This window comes from Fusarium tjaetaba, assembly GCF_013396195.1.
Source record: "Fusarium tjaetaba strain NRRL 66243 chromosome Unknown NRRL66243_c0000259, whole genome shotgun sequence".
Taxonomy (NCBI): domain Eukaryota; kingdom Fungi; phylum Ascomycota; class Sordariomycetes; order Hypocreales; family Nectriaceae; genus Fusarium; species Fusarium tjaetaba.
Window position 1 is genome coordinate 85,875 of NW_023501455.1, and position 15,144 is coordinate 101,018.

General features: G+C 50.6%; 5 protein-coding genes across 5 annotated transcripts; 2 read left to right on the forward strand and 3 right to left on the reverse strand.

Annotated features, from left to right (window-relative positions):
* Window positions 1–279: 279 nt before the first annotated feature.
* On the reverse strand, window positions 280–1,527 carry FTJAE_10890 (nitric oxide dioxygenase; the record flags this gene model as incomplete). Its single annotated transcript, XM_037343775.1, has 1 exon — window positions 280–1,527. One exon carries the CDS (start codon window positions 1,525–1,527, stop codon window positions 280–282), a length of 1,248 nt encoding a protein of 415 aa, XP_037202075.1.
* A 1,672-nt stretch (window positions 1,528–3,199) lies between these two features.
* On the reverse strand, window positions 3,200–5,543 carry FTJAE_10891 (uncharacterized protein; the record flags this gene model as incomplete). The annotated part of the gene is made up of 4 exons (XM_037343776.1): window positions 3,200–4,939; window positions 4,994–5,063; window positions 5,276–5,471; window positions 5,531–5,543. 4 exons carry the CDS (start codon window positions 5,541–5,543, stop codon window positions 3,200–3,202), a joined length of 2,019 nt encoding a protein of 672 aa, XP_037202076.1.
* A 3,026-nt stretch (window positions 5,544–8,569) lies between these two features.
* Window positions 8,570–11,091, forward strand: FTJAE_10892 (trehalose synthase; the record flags this gene model as incomplete). The annotated part of the gene is made up of 7 exons (XM_037343777.1): window positions 8,570–8,680; window positions 8,845–9,230; window positions 9,287–9,567; window positions 9,625–9,827; window positions 9,881–10,247; window positions 10,299–10,425; window positions 10,473–11,091. 7 exons carry the CDS (start codon window positions 8,570–8,572, stop codon window positions 11,089–11,091), a joined length of 2,094 nt encoding a protein of 697 aa, XP_037202077.1.
* A 920-nt stretch (window positions 11,092–12,011) lies between these two features.
* FTJAE_10893 (phosphotransferase enzyme family) lies at window positions 12,012–13,300 on the forward strand (the record flags this gene model as incomplete). Its single annotated transcript, XM_037343778.1, has 2 exons — window positions 12,012–12,435; window positions 12,489–13,300. The coding sequence occupies 2 exons, from the start codon at window positions 12,012–12,014 to the stop codon at window positions 13,298–13,300; spliced, it is 1,236 nt and encodes a 411-aa protein (XP_037202078.1).
* A 599-nt stretch (window positions 13,301–13,899) lies between these two features.
* FTJAE_10894 (SOD2-superoxide dismutase (Mn) precursor mitochondrial) lies at window positions 13,900–14,647 on the reverse strand (the record flags this gene model as incomplete). Its single annotated transcript, XM_037343779.1, has 2 exons — window positions 13,900–14,465; window positions 14,521–14,647. The coding sequence occupies 2 exons, from the start codon at window positions 14,645–14,647 to the stop codon at window positions 13,900–13,902; spliced, it is 693 nt and encodes a 230-aa protein (XP_037202079.1).
* Between the last annotated feature and the right edge of the window lie 497 nt (window positions 14,648–15,144).

Here is a 15,144-nt window from a genome sequence, read left to right on the forward strand (position 1 = left end):
TACATGTGATACTGATACGTCGGCTATTTACCAAGACACACGCTCAAGTTCTTCACTTTGGATATTATCGAGCAATAAGCGAACCTAGATTAGGTTGAATGGTTCTTTTTTTGTTTTTGAGGGTGGTATCTGGTATCTAGTATATGCACTCTTTCTTCAATCTGAGCAAACAAAACATACCGCGGCGAAAAAAGCACGGCAGATCCTCAACGCCCTCGACATGCCAGACAATAAACCGATTAAATAAAAAGAAACCCATCATATGCAGCGCATCACTTTTTAAATATCACCAGTCTTGAAGAGTTCGAGGTGCTGGCGCTCACGGGGAACACCGTTCTCCTCGAGGAATGTCCTGACGTTGACCATCCAGTCCTCAGGTCCGCAGATATAGTACTCAGCATCAGTGTTGTCGAGCTGGAGAAGCTGCTCCTTCTGGAGCTTGGCAAGGTCGATCTCGCCCTTGAAGTCGTACTGGTCGCCCTCCTTAACATCCTCGAGGAAGATCTTGGTGGTGATGTTCTCGTGCTTCTTAGCAGAGTCGAGAACGTGGGGAACGAAGCAGGTAGAGCCAGAGTAGCGAGCACCGTGGATCCAGGTGATGGGCCGTGAGGCGGTCGGGGACTGAAGAACTGAGTCGAGGATGGAGACGAGAGGAGTGGCGCCGACACCAGCGGAGAGGAGAACAAGAGGCTTCTTGGCAGCAGAAGTGTCGGCAGGGTCGAGGGAGAACTCTCCAGCAGGAGGGCTCAGCTCAAGCTCGTCACCGACGTTGTATCGGTTGTGCAGTCTTGTGGAGAGAAGACCAGCAATCTTGCCAGCAGCGAGATCCTCAATAGCAGGCTCCTCAGTAGGGCCCTGAAGCTTGACACTGATGCGGTAGTGGCCGGTGCCAGGGGCCTCGCTCAGACTGAACTGACGGCTCTGAAGAAGACCATCAAGCTCAGGGATGGGAATCTGCACGCTGACGTATTGTCCGGGGAGGAACTTGGGCAGAGACTTGCCATCAGTAGGCTCAAGGTAGAAGCTAGTAACAGAGTCGTTCTCAGCCTCCTTCTTGACAATCTTGAACTTGCGCCACGAGTTCCACTCGCCAGCAGCCTCGTACATCTGACCCTCGCGCTGGATGAAGATATCAGCGAGCTGGCCATAGGCAGCAACCCAAGCGTCCTTGATCTCAGTCGTCAAAGCAGAACCGAGAACCTCGCCAATGGCACCAATGAGATGTGTGCCGACGATGGGGTAGTGCTCTGGCTTGATAAAGAGAGAAACGTGCTTGTGAGCAATGCGCTCAACTGCGTGGGAAAGCTTGCCAAGGTCGTCGATATATGTGGCGTAAGCGAGGACAGAGTTGGCGAGAGCAGCTTGTTGAGCTCCTGTCTGCTGGTTTCGTAGAGAGAAGTAGTTCTTGAGCTCAGGATGGGCGCCGAGCATGTTGCGGTAGAAAGTGGTGGTGATGGTCTTGCCATGCTCCTTCAGGATGGGAGCAGTTGACTTCACAATTGCTACTTGTGCTGCGGTGAGAGCCATTGTGTACTGTTTGTTTGGTGTTGAGGAGATGTGAGGAAGAGTTGAGAGGTTGTTGTGGTACTGATATACTAGATGATGCCGAGAATAATATCGTCAAACTGGCCAACCTTTAGACTCTTTATATACCATGCCGGAGAACCAGTCATGGCGCGGAGAAAGAACATTACGGTCTTCATGACTCTCAAGGCCAAGCATCATGCCATGCGAAAAGAATAGCTCATGGACCCGAATAGAGCGCCTTTCGCCGTGTGGGTTCCTGGATCACGGTCCGATCTTGGTAGTGGTCTGATGGTTTTGGTTAGAGCATCTCCGCGGGGTGAGCCGCACGTCACCGGGATTGGCGCCGGGGCTTCTTTTTTTGGATACCGTTTTTTATGTTAGTTACTGCATTCGTTAATATGTTTCGTCGGATCCAAACTGATGGAAATGCAGGGCCCAACTATATCTCCAGGCTTGACGTTCCTTTCATGCTAATGCCCCGCCGTCTTGCGTGTAAGTTTGGGAGAGGCAGGGTAGAGCAGAGACGATCAAATACCCTTGTGTCATGGTTTTGCATACGTTGCATTGAGTTGTCTGACAGTCAAATTGCTCAAACAGGTCAGTTATTTCGTGCTGAAAGGCCTCAATTGCTCAGTGAAAAGTCTTGCAGTTCACGGAGATGCGGAAATACCCAGCTCTTGACCTTAAATTTTGGATGCCACGAGCTTGGAACATTGAAAGCTGTGACAAAGAGTGGGCTGACACCTGTAAATAAGCTTCGGATCACCCCGGGTTCTCGAAGATTGATCGGAACGGCTCTTGCGGCTGCAACGGGTCGAGACTGCAAATTCCTAGCATCGACAAAACATCTGACTTTTGTCGTCAACTCCAGAGTCGCATTCGCAGGGGGCGGAATCCCACCGCGCGAATCATTGCTGCAAGATTGATAAGCACCTGGGATCTTGATGGAGTAATACGTAGAGCTTCCTCAATTTGTGTCGCCTTGTGACTTTGTAAGGCATGTCGGATCTGTCTATTCCATCCCACGTCATGACCTTGATGCATATCTTGGCATGAAAGCTGAAAAAGGGTCGTTCAGACAGAGGAACTGTTCCGCTCTGCTTGACAATTGCTCGCCTCTCGTTGGTCAATGGTTCGTCTCAACTCATCCCTCACTCATGATACCCACTGCAACGGCACAACCCACAAACATCAACAACTCCACCATGATGCCAAGCAGGGCTCATAAATATTTTTCTCGTGGAATCTCCCATCGGCCGCGTGGCCTAATGGCTAAGGCGCTAGATTTCGGTTCCAGATCTCCCGAACTCTCTAGAGATTCCAGGTAGGTTCTCATTCAAACGAGCTTCTCCGCATCCAGGCAATAGACTAACATCTCCAAAAGGTTCGACTCCTGGCGTGGTCGTATGATATGATCTATTTCAAGTTTTTGGCCAATTTTTAATCTTGGCTTCTTGCATTAGCCCTGAACATCACTGCCTTCTTGGATTCGCTAATGAATGCATTGGGTATTATTGTCAGAGTTGTCTAATCGCTCAATCCACTGCCAGCCGGCAAACATCTCCCGTGGAGGTGGAAGCGTCGGCCTTTCTCTTTTGCAGCGATGGGAACGCTGCAACTAACACAAAGAACGACGAGAGCTCATCATCGCGGCCCAATGGCGGAAACGAGATTATACCCTGCGAGGTCTGCGGTTCCGCCAGTAACTATCACCAGGCTGTTGTACTGTCTCGATTGAACGGCATCCGGGGTGCCAATGGTCTTCTTTAGTTCCAAACGGCCACATAGCAATCGTGTTGACCTCGTCCGGTTGACAGGGCTGTGGCTTCTTCCAGGTCGACCAACCGAGATCCGTCATCAGCGCCCGAATCACTGCTCGGCCATTACTGATCGCCTTTTCCATTTCACCATCATTCTCGTTGTCAAATCTGACCCTATAATCGTTCAAATCCGAGCCAGACGCTTCGAGCAAGGCATTGCGGACCGAGAAAAATGTTTGACAGATCGTGCCCAATACCGTGCCGAGAGATGTGTAGACCAACTCATCTTCGAAACTCCATTGTTGCCTGGCTTTGAGGGCTGGCCGGAGGTAGTGTACCCGACATTGCTCAATAGCATCGGCAGTCCTGTTAACCTCTCTTTGATCTACCACGGACTTGTCATCTGGTGATGGCGGAGCGTCGTACCAGGTCAATGTGGCAGCCTCGACCTCATCGATGAAATAGTGCGACTGCAACGGTTCGTGCACCATAAGTGCCAGTCTCTTACTGTAACGAGCGATGACAAGGTCCGCAACGCTTTGCCAATCCACGATAAACCTCCGAGGTTGACGCAACACGTCGGCCAAGTACGACTTGACATCTTTGAGCTCCTCCAGCTTCGCCGAACCAAGCCTCTTCAGATCTGGGCGCCCCACGACAGTACTGGAGATGTTGATGGGAAAGAAGAGGCCGGACACCATTGACGAGAAATCGATCCGAAGTCGATTAGGTCCGACACCATCGTATCGCTCGCCAATGGCCCTCACAAATTGGAACGTTGCCAAGCCGGAGTTCCCCATGATACGGTCCGTCACCTCTGTACGCATCATGCTGACCAGATCTAAACTGTCCGCAAAGTCGCAATGGATAATTTCGATGCCAGCCTCAATTCGAACGAAGCCATCGATGCCCCATTCAGATGCTAGTTCGCACAAATCACGAGCTCGGTTCCATTCATCGAAACTTCCCCTATTGGTGTTGTTCTCGCGGAGGACCAGATCTTGTGAATCGAGTGTGCCCATGTCAGTTTTTCCAGCACTCATACCATCAATCACCAGAACTTTGAGGTCACGATTTGTCTGGTATGTGTGAAGGTAACCTCTCACGACGCCAGGGTTGTCATCCCCTTTTGTGTCAGCAACCTTATCCAACGGATCGTTGCTATTGCCGGTCTTGATATCCTCGCTGCGACGTCGTAATTCCTGACGGCCTTCTTCCTCCCCAGTCTGTCCCTGATCCACATCTGGCTTCTTTTTGCCAGGAGGAGGAGGTCCTGGGGGCCCTCCAGGGTGCTTTCCGCCAGGCCGATACTTGAAAGATCGCGCGAAGTTTTCGGCGTGTTCGATATCAAAAGCCAACCACTCGGGCTCAGTCGGTGTTACGTTTCGTTGAGAACCGTGGTAAAACAGGGCGCCTTCGGGTACAGTAGCTGGAAAGAAGCCAAATCCATTATGGTACAGGGCAGAACCCCATTCTCGACCTGCGGAATGGATCGCATTGAAAACCATATACGCCCTCTCGCTGGCATACTCGTGCTCTGGCTGGATTCGTTCATGGCTGCTCGCGACACCAGAAGCGAGCGCTAAAACGCCCAAAACACCGAACGAAGCCTTTGGAACCATTCTAAATCGCTGAAATTCTGAAATTGTTTCCTGTGAAATGAGTATTACGTGACTCTGAGATCAGGATGCCTCACATCAGCGAACATTGGAAAATGTCGGGACCACGTCTTCAGCCGCGCGGCCAGTCACATCGTAGATCCCGACTAGCCGGTCGCTGCTAACCCATTCCTGCGATCAAGGGTCGGAGACCGATCTTATCTCAGTGGAGATAGTTGCAACATCACCAGATTGATAAGAAACGGCTTGCATCGGAGAAGTATGCCTGCAATTGACTTGGTGACAGTTGGAGGGCATTTGGCTGGTAAATTGGCTCAAGTTAGCTCTTTGGCCTCTTGAAAGATCCTGTTTTTCTTCATGACAACTCACATGACAGCACCGTAGGTGATTGCCAGCTTTTGAAGGCGAACCGCATGCTTGTGAAGGAAAGTTTGAAGTGCGCAAGTTGACGCATCGCATGGCTCGAACTCGTCTCTTTGACCATCGCGACTTTGGGATAATTGCGTACCAATGTTGTGATGGTGTTGAAACGTCCAGGAGGCTACCCAGTTTCTTGCGATAGTCCCTGGCCGCGTGTGCTCATGCCATTCATAAATTTTATCAGGGACTTCAAGACCCACGGACCGTCTCCATCCATGATGACTTTGAAGCATGAGGGCATGGGGTTATGTGTTACCACACTCAGTGAGCAAGCAAGGGTTGCACTGAACTTGACGGTACAGGTACATGCAGTACTTGCATCGTGGGTTCCACCGCTTATGTTCTGCCGCCTTTTCTGTGAAACTCGAGAAGTGAAGCACAGGTAATCTCTGCACGGCGCCCGGAAGCTCACCCGTCCGCTTTGGATCTGTTGGGGGACCTTGTCCGACACATCCAGGACAAAAGCAGATCCAATGAAGATGTTGCTGAGGCACATGCGTACTGCCGGTAGTGGGATGATTGGCACCTCTACAGACCAACAAGCTCACCGCCGGTCAGCGATCAAGGATGTTAGGGCTCGATAATGATAGTTTCTATCATGAATCTTTGCATTGAATAATTGATATCTCGGTAAAGGCTCAGCCATAAGCTCGAGATGCCTGAAAGGTCATCATACGATTGGGAGGGCAGCTGACCGAATCTTGAGACGGTGAAGAAATGAGCAAGCCACGATCTGTACAGAGGTCGTACGAAATGCAGTACGTATTCGGCGAGGTAACTCGTTCTGGTGTCAACTTGAGTGGGAGTTGTCTGGGAGAGATGTTGAGGCTGAGTTACGAGTCGGAGACCCTGCAGCATGAGTTGAGGGATGTTTGTGAAATCTTTTGTCAAACATGTTAATAATTCAATTTGTACGACCGTTAATTGAGCGGCGAAAGACCCCGGATTGACTTTGAACCACGTCAAGTTCAAGCAGCACCCGCATGCCTGGAACTGACCTACATAAGTTGGTATTCAGGCTGAAGATGAAGTAGGTAGGGACAGAGATAACAAGGAAGAGACAAGTCCCTTGCATAATTGCCTGAGAGGTCCATTGTTCTATGATGCATCGAGATGGTTGAGGATCCATTATCAAGGTCGAGTGGGTGCCCTGGAGGATAGCTTCCCCGGGCCCTGAAAACTGGCCTTGCCTGGCCGGCGGGGGATTCACTGACGGGTCGGGGGGCTTGTTTCCGCCCGCAGTTTCCTGCCTGCCCCCGGACACTTGCCTCGTGGAACGATGCCCAGGCCTGGCAGCTCACGCAATTGACGGACCCCACCGACAACGCGGGGTTCGGCAGCGCTACCTCGTTTTAGGGCCCGTTAACACGTACAGTAGTGTACTTTCTAGGTGACGACCCAGCAGTTGACAGCTGAAGCAACAGACCAATAAACTTACCCTAGATTTCCGAAAGAAGATATAGAGTTGATCTGGTGCCAGCCGAGTGCCAAGGGTGCAGCATTCTTGGTGGGTTACAATAAAAACCCCCACAGAATAGAATAGATGCAATTCGGAGGTTGCCTGTGTCGCTGTCTTGCGCAACTCTCCGATGTAATTCGGGTAATATATACAGAAAATTAAAGAATGATCTCTCATATCCCACTGCCTATGTCGGTTTTGAGAGCTACCGTAGCAAGCAATGCTCAGAGAGTCCTGTAACAATATTGTTCCTGTGCAATGGATGTTTATCACCAAGCCCGCCTATCTAACCAGTAACTGGCTAGCCTGGAGCGGGACAGCATTACACTTTGAAGCTCATTACACAACAGCAACTCAATGGACAGTAACAAGAATGAGTGATGCTGTGGCTGCACCCTTGGGGGGCTCACAAACCTCACCGAGTCCCTCTTTTCCTTCTTCCTGCAGTGCTCAGAATGTCACTCGTCGCATCTCATCTTCCCACTCTTCCCTCTTCTCCTCACTTTGTCGCCTTCATCCAAAACTTACCAACACCATCTGAATGCGACGCCGTACCTGCAGCAAGCACGTTGGCGGCGCTTAGATTTGGATATTTTCACTTTTGTGTCTTTTATAAAGTCGCGATTCATATCGAAGTCTTTCTTCAATCTTCGAGCACCAAAGTCAAAGTTTCACGATCCAATTCACCCAATCTGGTGATCTCATAGCGCATATCAGACCACATCCTCATTACCTCACTTGGCCCTGCATCTTTCATTCTTCTGACCCCCCCTTTTCCGTGATCCCGGGCTCTTCGGCTCTGATAATTTGTTTCGATTTCGTGTTTATCGTTGGTAACGAGAAAGTCGTTACCTTGAGTTTGAGCTTCCAAGATAAGATATTGGACAAAACCCGTTGTCAACTGACACGCAGACGGGCCATCGCAGAACAAGTAGGTGCCACCTGCAGTTACCCAACGCCCGCTCCTGCTTCCATCCATCCCGTGGCTTCCTTCGCAACTCACAAAGGCAGGCGGCAAGGGCAAGGCCTCATTCAAAATTTCTTTCTTGCCTCCTCAACCAAACACGAGTCAACGTGATATCACGAAGCATCCATCTCGTCCAAGCTTCTCCTCGTCTTCCATTCCCTGACACCACTCGTCTCCTCACCTTGAAGAATCATCACCTGCTCGAGTTGCTCACCTTGTTTCCTCAAACGTAACTGGCTCTTGACCCCACGCCCAGTCTCTTAACCCTTCCCCGCCCCCAGTCGGCTTCCTTGTCTTGGGCTGTTTGTCTCACACGAGGCCGTCAAGTACTGTACATACATCACCACCCTCGTCAACCTCCTGCAGAGACCCGCGCTGACGGGGCCTCCTCAACCAAGCTTGACCTTGTCTTTCATTCTGCACATTGTCTGGCTTCCCTGCTCGGTCGCTGCCAACACGAATCTCTCAGGGCCCTCGATCCCTCATACTCTACCATCTCACCCGGGGCGTCCACGTTTAAGCTGTTGCTATAGCTCCACTACTCTTTCGATCCCGACCTCCTACTCACGACCGCCTTTCTGCTGTCTGTCTGTCTGTCTGTCTGACCTGATCAAGGAGGTGTACCAAGACTATATCTTGCCGCCCAGCCGCAGTCTCGTTCGTTCTCCTCACTTCTTTTACATCCATCCGTAGTTGTTTCATTTGAGCTTTTCTTCTCTTCACGTCACAGAGAGAGCTCATTCTTTTTTAATTAGCACCAAATTGCTACCCCGCCTTTACAACCAATACCCCGCCAATTGCTGCAATTGCTGCCATCATGAGTTCCAACAGGCCTACCCGCAAGTTTTCCACGGGCGCTACGTCGCACCGCAAGAGGCAGATGAGCCTTCTCGTCGAGAAGGATGGTCACGTCAATGCTCCTCTCCAGGTAAGTTTGCTCCTGGTCTCCCGTGCTTCCCGCTTTCATCGTATCATGTATCCCTCATGACAACTTGCGTCATAGCAATTGGAGCTCTTGAGACCCCTACACTATGGAGACCGAGGTCGATCTCATCTTTAGCACATGAAGCGACTAACACAGCTCAATCGTAGACTCTGTACCTGGGAATCTCTGCCGTTTTCGCCGATGACCACACCGCCGTGATTGCGCTTGCTATCCACGACACCGTCTATCTCAATGATTTCTCCATCAAGCACATCTCCCTCGATGAGGATATGCGCGAGGGCCAGGATCTCATTGCCGATCACATCGTCAATGAGGTTGAGACTTATGAGCATGAGAACTTTGTCAAGTTCATTGGAGCTGGTCTCCCTGTCACCCTGAAGTATATGAGCCCTTCTCTGTGCTCTCGCCTTTGGCTTGACCTCGATATTGTACCTGTTGTGCTCCGACCCGACCACGAAGCCAAGGAGAAGAACTTCTGGGACGTCAAGCGCGTCGATGAGCAAGCAGATTCCATGGCACGCAAGTGTATTCTGTAAGTTAAGAAAAACGAATGTTCGCATGAATTGCAGCTGACAATATTTTCTTCAGCAACTTTGGCCCCTCTCTCGTTCCTCATCTGCAGGTCGGCTACCGTGGCATTGTTCAGACAGACGCTGGCTTCCGTGTTCATCTCACCAACCTCCAAAACCACAAGGATACTTGCTCCAGCGCCACGTGGGGTGCTATGCAGTTCTATGCCAACAAGCTCCGCGAGAAGAAGACCAAGATTGCATTCTTCAGTGCTACTCCCCAGGGTGGTGGTGTGGCTCTCATGCGACACGCTCTTGTCCGTCTCAGCCGTCTCTTGGGTGTTGATGTGACCTGGTATGGTAAGTAGAAACACTACAAAGAATTTAAGCCATCGCACGATTCTAACTCGATTCTAGTTCCCAAGCCACGACCTGGTGTTTTCCGAATCACGAAGAACCAGCACAACATTCTCCAGGGCGTCAGTCACCCTGACCAGCGCATTTCGGACGCTGAGAAGGCTGCTATCACCGATTGGATTGAGGATAATGCCAAGAGATACTGGCTATCTGAGGGTGGACCTCTGCGTCCCCCTGAGGATGGCGGTGCCGATGTCATCATTGTAGGTCAATTGTTTCACAAGGCTAAGATCACGCAAGTTAACAACCGGTGCAGATCGACGATCCTCAGATGCCTGGCCTCGTCCCCATGATCAAGAGAATCACACCTGATCGCCCTATTCTGTACCGATCTCACATTCAGATTCGAAGCGATCTCGTCGCCATCGAGGGTTCTCCCCAGAATGACATCTGGAACTACCTCTGGAGCAACATCAAAGAGTCGGACTTGTTCATCAGCCACCCTATTCCCAAGTTTGTTCCTCATACGGTTCCCAAGGAGAAAGTCGTCTACCTCCCCGCCACTACCGACTGGATTGATGGCCTCAACAAACACATGAACAAGTGGGATACCGGCTACTATGCTCATATCTATAACCAGCAGTGCCGAAACCAGCGAATGACTGAGCTCGATTGGCCAAACCGTAAGATTATTTCTCATCCATTAGTAGCAAATTACTAACACCAGTCTACAGGCAAGTACATTGCTCAAGTCGCTCGATTTGACCCAGCCAAGGGTATCCCCACCGTCATCGACTCATATGCCGAGTTCCGCCGCCGTTGTGATGAGGCCAACATTTCTGATGTTCCTCAGCTCGTTGTGTAAGTCAATGATGCATCAATGCCAGAACTGCTGCTAACATTTACAGCTGCGGTAATGGGTCCATTGATGACCCGGATGGTGCCATTATATTTGATCAGACCATGGCCCAACTTGAAGATCATTATCCTCACCTCCTCGACGACGTCAGCGTCATGCGCCTGGACGCCAACGACCAGCTTCTCAACATGGTCATCGCCAATGCCCACGTTATTCTCCAGCTGTCCACTCGTGAGGGTTTCGAAATCAAGGTCTCTGAGGCTCTCCACGCCGGAGTTCCTGTGATTGTCTCCAATGAAGGTGGTATTCCCCTTCAGGTCAAGGACAAGGTCAATGGCTTTCTCGTCACCCCTGGCGACTACAAGACCGTTGCTGGACATCTCATGGACCTTTACACAGATCATGAGCTCCATTCCAGGATGTCTCGTGAGGCTAAGAACGGTGTCAGTGACGAGGTCGGCACTGTCGGAAACGCTCTTGGCTGGTTCTACTTGGCTGCCAAGTGTCAGGAGCTGGGCCGCGACCCTGGCCTCAAGGGTAATGAGAAGTGGGTAAACGATATGGCTCGTGAAGAGGCTGGCTTCCCTTACGCCGAGGGCGAGAATCGTCTGCCTCGCCACTACACGCAGCGAAAGGAAGAGGAGCCGGCCCAGGAAAACGGCGAGTAATGTTTTGAGCACTCACCGGTGCTCCTTGTCTTAGATTCCATTTTATCCGAAAATGTCTGGGGTAAGAAAAAAAAGAGGATAGACGCTTATGTGTTTGAGGTCAAAGGATTGTTAGAGATGTTCATGACTACGATGGGCTTATGTATGAAATGTTGGGCCGTATGATCGGGAACGAATTCCACTTATATTCAGTATCAGATTCATGTTGAGCTTATGAAATCCCTATATTATATCGGCAAGTAATTGAAGTCAGGGTGAGTGTAAAGACCTGCACCTTTGAGATTTAAATTCCTGCCAGTCCATGGCTATCTGCTGACATTGACAGTCTGCACAGGATCAGGCATCATTTCATCGTACTCATTAACATCTAGGTGCTAATAACAGAGATGAATGCTCAATTTATGCTAGAGTTTCGTGTATCGGTGTGATCGTTTCTATCATATTCAGCTGACATCACACAAGGTCGGTGCTTGGTAGGTACCTAATCACCGCAAATAAGGTACCCTCTGGCTTTGCAGTGATTCAGAAGCAATGAAGCCATTCGACTGCCTGTACTCTACCTATGGGCTTTCTTGTATTTGAATGGGTGCCTCATGAACTGGAGACCTTGGCGCAGCTATTCAGTTGCCAGTGCCAGGCAGGTGCGAGCAGTTGCGTTTGCGACTCACCTCAAAGGAAGGGGCCCTCAGATGACGACACCGACCTGAAATCTTTTGTTTTGTTTTTGTTTACCTCTCATCAACTCATTCTCGAGTTTGCTTTCCGTTTGTCGTCCCCGTTTGTTATGCACAAGTACAATCCTGTGCTACGAATGAAATCAGCTCTTGATGGTCTTTGGCTTTCTCTATCAGCTTCTGGGACCACTTACTCCTTACAGATCTTGTTGCAGTCTAGAAATCTCTTCGACTCATTGACTGGTCATGTCTGCTCCTGATCCAGCTCCTGGCCCAGGTCCGAGTCCAGCTTCGGGTCCAGCTCCGAGTCCAGCTCCGGAACCATCTTCGGGTCCTTCTGTTGCACCCGCGCCTGATGTGAATGCGATGAATCCTGAGCGTATTCGGATGCTCGCTGAGGCTCCTCGAGAGAAATCTCCCAAGCCGGCCCTTTTTGTCAAGAGAGAGGGTTCTTTGCCTCCTTTCATGAAAACAGGTGCTAATGGAGATGCCTTGGGTGACTGGTCTAACCGTTCCTCCCGAGGCTCTCAGAAACCTGATGGAGGCTCCTTCAAGCGGTCCATCAGCGAGCTCATGATGGAGGCCAAGGAGAAACGTGTGCAGAAGGACAAGAAGCCCAAAATCAATCACGCGGCAAAGTACTACACCGATGTTCAGCCCCTTGGTCATGGTAAGCAGGGATGCAAGTGGTTCCAGGTTCAAAAGCACTGATTGTATGCGTAGCTCCTCTGCCAGACGACTCCACCCAGTACCTCACTTCACTCTTGCGAAACCGGAACCTGAACCTCTGCTTGCAGGCCGCTCCGAGCAAGAAGAATGATGCGCCTGGCAAACCCAAGACATATACCTTTCTCATCTCCAATGCTGGAATGGTCCAGCATGAGAAACTGTCCATGCTGGGCCATACTCGAGCTCTCCCTCTGTCCCTTCATGACCAGGACATCTCTTCTTCAGAAGGCGCCATTACCCGCACCGTGATTGGCGAGTTGCTTGAGGATGTTTGGTCTAAACTGACAAATAGTGAAAAGTATATGTACGCCAGGCAACTCCGCAACCTCCTCCACAAGATGCGGCATGAGAGCAAGCAGGGAGCAGGTTTTCCTCTAGGATCTATCGATTCAGGACCTTACACCTTGCTTCAAGACAAGCATCCTGACCATACCTACTACGCAATTCGTCCAAGCCCCAACCAGAAGCAGTTCATGGCGCTTCTCATGTCAACTATGTATGAGTCGGTGCCCAAAGCTGTCTCCAAGGCCCTGATCTCTCAATTTCGTGTTGATTATCATTCGGTGCTCACCCATGGGGCCTTGTGCCCCAAGAATATTGTTGTCTCCAACAACCTCATCAGCTGGATCCTTGGTTGGGACTGTGCAGGACAGTATCCAGTCTGGTGGGAGTACGCGCGGTTCTTCGAGGCGCGAACCTCCGAGGCGAACAGCGACTGGTACAGCTACGCAGCTGAGATCTTTGAAGAGGAGTTCCCGGCTGAGTTGGCTGCCTACCAGGGAATTGCGAGATGTCAGCAGCCTTGATCTTGAGGGCCAGTGACATGGCTTTTTTTCGTTTGGCAAGATGAGGCAATTTGGCTCTGACTGACGTCGAGTGGAAGCAACACGCGACCGAAATCGGAAGGCATCGGTGTATTTTCCAGCGAATGATGAAGTTTTATGTTTTGAGGATGTGCGGGCTGATTGATCAGGGCTATCGGAAAGAGTCACGACTCCCGGTTTGGCGAACCCCTATGGGATGTGATGGTGGAAACACAATATCATGAATGGCGGTATCAGCTATTGTAGGCCCTGGTTGAAGGCTCAGCGGGGAGCTGGGAAGCTTCCGATATTTAATAAAATTGTTGAAAGATAACTGGCCTGAAATCCGTCCTCAGATATACTAACTTCACCTGAGACATCATCACCAAGAACATAGGTCTCATTTCTTGCCTTCTGGAGACTGCACGTATCGACTCTTTTCAAGTTCTCTTATTAAACCTCAAGGTACTATACACTCGGTATCTTGACAAACAAACAGGCGACGCATGGTCACGAATCGTCGACCTTGGATGCGTACACGTTATCGCTATTTTTTCCCTTCAACTCTTTTGGGCTTTACAACTTAGCTAACGCGAACATAATTATTTCTCGAATCGCTTGGAAACAGTGCCCCAGTTGATGACCTCCCAGATGGCGCTGAAGTACTCAGCCTTGCGGTTCTGGTACTGGAGGTAGTAAGCGTGCTCCCAGGCGTCAATGCCGAGAAGAGGCTCAAGGGTGCCAGTGACGGGGTCCTGGTTGGGTCGGGTGACAATGGACAGAGTGCCAGAGTTCTTGTCCTTGACGAGCCAGGCCCAGCCGGAGCCTTGGATGCCAGCGAGGGTAGCATTGGTCTGCTTCTTGAAAGAGTCGAAGGAGCCAAAGTCCTCGTTGATAGCAGTCAAAAGCTTGCCCTCGGGCTCGCCACCACCGCCCTTGCCATTGGGAGCAAGGTTCTCCCAGAAGAGAGAGTGATTAACATGACCACCGCCGTGGAAGTTGATCAGAGGAGCTTGAGCAGCAGCGGCCTTGGCGTCGTTCTTGTGCTGGGCCTCAGCGAGGGCGTCGGTAGCGTTGTTGAAGCCGGTGACGTAGGTCTGGTGGTGTTTGGAGTGGTGAAGCTCCATGATCTGGCCGGAGATGTAAGGCTCAAGAGCGCCATAGTCGTCTGGGCTTTGTTAGCTGTGAAGGTCGAAGATTGTGGGAATGGGAGGGGTTTGTACAGGGAAGATCGGGGAGGGTGGCCTTGTTGCGGACGAAGCTGGTTGTGGCCATGGCGGCGAGGGGGGTTGAGCGGGCGCGCAGACCGGCGCGGAGGGCGGGAGTTGAACGGAGGAGAGCGGAAGCCATTTTGAAGCTGTTGATATTAGCAATCGACCAATTAATTGAGTTTGAAACGAGAATTGAACAAGCTTAAGGTGCAAGAGCTTGTTTGACTAGAGTATGCAGATAATGAATGGGCAGTTGATAAAGGAATGGAACTCACAGTATTATAGGCAAGCTTGTGATAGTGCAATTGACGATGATGTCAAAAAAAGTCGAGAAGAGTCAAGTCGAGGGGAGGGAGGGGTCGGGGTTGATTAAAGAGCTGATCGGGACGGCAATGTCGGTGCCGAATGGGAATCGGGGGAGCTTGGATCAATCTGTCGTCATATTTGGGAGAGCTTGACTTGAGTGGCTAGTGCTTGTGGCTTTATACAGTAAAAACAAGATGGAAGATGTTGGGTTACAGTCTGTATGCTTCTGGATATTTCCTTTTCGATCTGATGGACATGATCTGACTGATTATCATCATTCTTTCATATTCTTACACTCAGTTGCTTGAATCTCTTTGTTGATGAAGCTGG